This window comes from Sinocyclocheilus grahami, unplaced genomic scaffold, assembly GCF_001515645.1.
Source record: "Sinocyclocheilus grahami isolate Dianchi unplaced genomic scaffold, SAMN03320097.WGS_v1.1 scaffold882.1, whole genome shotgun sequence".
In the NCBI taxonomy this organism is placed as follows: domain Eukaryota; kingdom Metazoa; phylum Chordata; class Actinopteri; order Cypriniformes; family Cyprinidae; genus Sinocyclocheilus; species Sinocyclocheilus grahami.
The window spans coordinates 490,044-494,626 of record NW_015506061.1 but is presented as its reverse complement, the minus strand read 5'-3'; the positions used below and the strand labels follow the sequence as shown (position 1 = coordinate 494,626).

The following is a 4,583-nucleotide window of genomic DNA, read 5'->3' as shown; positions in this document are numbered from 1 at the left end:
GCGGCAACCACATGTGACGACCCCGGGCTGGACTCCGCTTCATCCACAGTGAAAGCCGAATCTAGCGATCCACAGCGCGAAGTTGAAGTATTTCCTCAGCGACCAGCACGGATCAGCTCTAGGCATGACGAAGCGGATATTGTCCTCTTTTGGAAGGCCAAACAAAGTAGTTTCGCTTTCACAACTAAACACACAGAATCTCCACAACATGGCACCGGCGGCAACAACAATACTACAGCAAGAATAAAAGTTACGCCTTCTTTCTTTGCGTGAACATTTGGGCGGTGTTATGCAAATCTTCCCACACAGTGACGTAGACATGTGGGGGCGTGTTTCAACGAGCCGTTTTAGGAGGGCGTGGACAAGTCTTAACTTTTATAAAGAATATCACTCCAAAGAGAGGAAAAATTTAAATCGCATCATATGACCCTTTTAATGTAAATGAATGAATGAACGAAAAAAAGAATACAAATAAGTACATACACACATGAGTAAATATATAAAAATAAATCAAATTTAAAAAAGCTTTTTTTAGATAATTTATCAATTGTCACTGCTATAACAAGAATTTGGTAATAGTTTTATTTTATTTGTTTGATGTAATGACACATGCCACTTAAAAAGTGTTACATTGCAAAAATGTATTTGCCTCGTTATATAGCGTGTTATTTGCGTATATGTGAATGCATATGTGAGAAACAAATGTGATTAACCATTATTATTTTTTTATGACATTCATATGCAAGTTCAATGGGCAGAGTATAGTGTTTACTCAAATCACGGCGTGAACTAATAAGAAATGACAACAGCAAATACGACCTGGATCTTCATGCAGCAGGATAGTCAATGCAATGTGAATTTAACAGCTTTATTTTGCCAACTGGCAGCTTTATTCTTAACCCTGTGGAAATCTCGACAGTTCACGGTTTGCATCAAGTCAAGTCAAGTCAAGACACCTTTATTTATATAGCGCTTTTAACAATACAGATTGTGTCAAAGCAACTGTACAGCATTAATTAGGAAAATAGTGTGTCAATAATGCAAAATGACAATAGTAAACACTCAATTGTGCAGAGGACTCAACTGGTTCCTGTGGTCGTCTAGGAGACAAGGTCTTCACTGGGGATCTGTCTCTGGGGCTCCTCTAGTTGTCCAGATCTCCTCTGACATTCAGGGCTGTACAGGTCCTCTCTAGGTGCTAATCCACCATCTGAGCTGGATATGTACTGGATCCGGGTGACTGCAGTGACCATCTGATCTGGAGACAGACTGGATCTGGTGGCTACGGTGACCTCAGAACAGAGCATGTGAGCGAAGCGGAGCGGTGTGACCCGCTCCGTTCTGTAAAGAACAAATTTGCGTGCATTAGCCTATATTAGATTATACATTACTGCTGCCTATATCTAGCCTACATTTTGTAGGACTACCTATTGGTTCGGGTCAGTTTTTAAAAAAATAATATTTTAATAGGCCTAAGTGGTGTAGGCTAATATCTTCTGTACTCTGTAGTTCTGTATTTAGGCCTATATACAGCTGTGTGTTAGCGTAGGTCTACAGTTGAACTGAGATTATTTATACGGAGCGCCGAATATAATTCGAATTAACAATTAGTTTCTACGAGGTAAGCAGGTTTTATTTATTTTTTTATTCATTTATTATTATGTATTAATTTTAAGCAATAATGATTTTAATAAGTAATTACGAAATATAATAATTTGTTCCACGATTTAGGCCTACTATAGGGAATGAACGAATTAACGAACAAATGAATTTGTGGCCGCTAAGCCTAAACAAGAGAATGAATACTTCATTCGTGGCCATAATTTATACTAAACGAAAAAAATAATTCTTAATTCGTGGCCATAATGTAGCCCTAGCATAAAAGAGAACTAGCCTATTCTAAATTCGTGGCTGGGATTTTGTCTGCATGTCATGATCGGAGCTCCGTACAACCGAATATAACCTTAGCCTAGCTGTTTATTCATTTATTATGGTATGTAGTATTATGGTATGTAGGTCTAACTAGCTTACCTTTTTATTATGGTATGTAACTAGCTCACCTTTTGCTGCACCATGTTTGCGTAGCACATCTTCGTGCTTTCTGTAATCAATATGAATCTGTACTAACTTAAACAGTCTCCCCGCACTCCCTCGTTCTTCTCCCTGCTCATTCTTAAATTTGATTTTTACTTTACATTTATGTATAAAGCTTGCAACTTCGTTGAAACAATATCTGAACTCCACAACTGCTCTACTATTCTCGATCTCTACAGATTCTCAATCTGAACAAGCAAATCACCAAACGGCATTCTGGGTTGAGCGAGCGGCACTGAGCGTATTGAGTGAGCGGAGCGGAATCTTCAGAAATGCGCTCTGCACTCTTAAGGAAATATTACCACTCCGCTCACATGCTCTGCCTCAGAATAAGAAAGAAACAGACTAATATTAGCGTAGATGACATTCTTCTAACGATGTAGCAAGTACATTGGGTGTTATGGGGAAGTGTTCCCGGTTCCGGTTGTCTTAATTAATGCAGCCTAAAAATCTTTAACAGATTAGAATTTTAGAAATGGGTTAGTGTGTTATGTGTAAGCCAGGTTAAAGAGATGGGTCTTTTATCTAGATTTAAACTAACAGAGTGTGTCTGCCTCCCAAACAATGTTATGTAGGTTATTCCAGAGTTTGGGCGCTAAATAGGAAGAGGATCTTCCGCCCGCAGTTGATTTTGATATTCTAGGTATTACCAAATTGCCAGAGTTTCGAGAACGCAGCGGACGTGGAGGACTATAATGCAATAAGAGCTTGTTCAAATACTGAGGTGCTAAACCATTCAGGGCTTTATAAGTAATATGCAAGATTTTAAAATCTGTACGATGTTTAATAGGGAGCCAGTGCAGTGTCGACAGAACCGGGCTGATATGGTCATACTTCCTGGTTCTAGTAAGAACTCTAGCTGCTGAATTTTGGACCAGCTGGAGTTTGTTTATTAAGCATGCAGAACAACCACCCAATAAAGCATTACAATAATCTAACCTTGAGGTCATGAACGCATGAATTAACATTTCTGCATTTGACATTGAGAACATGGATATATTTTTGAGATGGAAAAATGCAGTTTTACAAATGCTAGAAACTTGGCTTTCAAAGGAAAGATTACTATCAAATATATTCTGAAGGTTTTTACAGAGGGGTTTGTTCATACATAATTTGCCTGATTTTATACAATATTTTAATCCAAAAAAATTGTGAATATATATAATATATTATATTATACAGTATATACTGTATATATATATATATATATATGTTAGTTTTTTAATGTAATGATAACAAGAGATATCCAAATTACAGTCTTTAATAACCTTTCTAATATGTCAACAGAATGAAACAAGAATTTTGAACCTGGCTTCATCCAATGTTCAGGTTTTTGTTCTAGAATTCTATGCAAATTAGTGCATATTTCATTAGTTAACACTTCATTTGCATATTTAAACATAACATTTCAGAAAACTTGTAATACAGAAAATGTTTGCAGTTCTTAATGTTTTGAATCAACTGGGGAGGTATAGTGATATCTATTTTTTTTCTTTCTATTCATTCATTTGATTGTGTGTGCTTGTTTTCGTTGTCCAGGCAGTGGCTTCCTAAATCCAAGATGGTTCCTCTCGGAATTGACAAAACCATCGACAAGATTAAAATGATGGAGGGCCACACCTCAGCCATCCGCAAGGCTGTTCAGACTGCCTTTAACCGTGCCATGAACCATCTGAGTCGAGTCCAAGATGAACCTATTAGCGACCTCAGTGATGTTGATTAAGATTGGCTAATGCAGGCACATTTCAAAGCCTTACTAATTGTCATTCCTGACTGACACCCGCTGTGTGACTTCTGTATTTTGTTTTACTCCATACCTGCCTCTCCTGTCTCATTTACACATATGTCGCTAATCAATTCTGTAAATAATGTAAATCACTTAACACTAACTTATTCTTCAGATTTACTGTAATGGGTACTGTACATAAATTTTTTTTAATAGTATTTATACATTTTAGGGAATTATACCCAGCGTAATAACTAATTGATGCTGGAACAAATGGACAACAAAAACTCTGTGAAACTAAAGCAAAAGAATACTGTAATCTGGGCAGGAACATAATGTGAGAGTTCTTGCTTTTTATGTTTAAATGATTAAAGTTTGTACACACAGGCTTTTATTTGGCATTGTTTTTGTAACCTAGGATTGTTTTTACAACAATTTTAACCTATTTTGATGTATTTATATTACTAAATATATAACTTGACTTTCTAATATGAAAAGACAATGTTGTTATGAAAACCACAAGTGTGTTATTATGATATTCTAATGAAACCAAAAAAGAAAAGAAAAAATGCCCAGACTTTTGTTTGTGTTGAGTGAATGGTTTTGTTTAAACTGTATGATACTGTGCTTGTTCTGGTGTTAATTTATTGTGGGTTGGGTGGTACATTTATTCACTGGGGAAAAGATTAAAAAAAAAAAGGTTTTACTTGACTGTAGGAGTTATTGTTTTTTTATGATTCTTAATTTTATATCAGAGCCCCAG

The 4,583-nt window shown here is 36.3% G+C and overlaps 1 protein-coding gene across 2 annotated transcripts in view; it reads left to right on the top strand.

Moving 5' to 3' along the window:
* LOC107563621 (bromodomain-containing protein 1-like) overlaps positions 1–4,382 on the top strand; it is a 47,069-nt gene extending 42,687 nt beyond the window's left edge. For both annotated transcript variants that reach the window (XM_016248528.1, XM_016248527.1), the window contains exon 13: positions 3,634–4,382. In XM_016248528.1, the coding sequence (XP_016104014.1) occupies positions 3,634–3,817 (184 nt within the window). In that variant the 3' untranslated portion in view covers positions 3,818–4,382. The remainder of the gene's footprint in view (positions 1–3,633) is intronic.
* Positions 4,383–4,583: the final 201 nt, after the last annotated feature.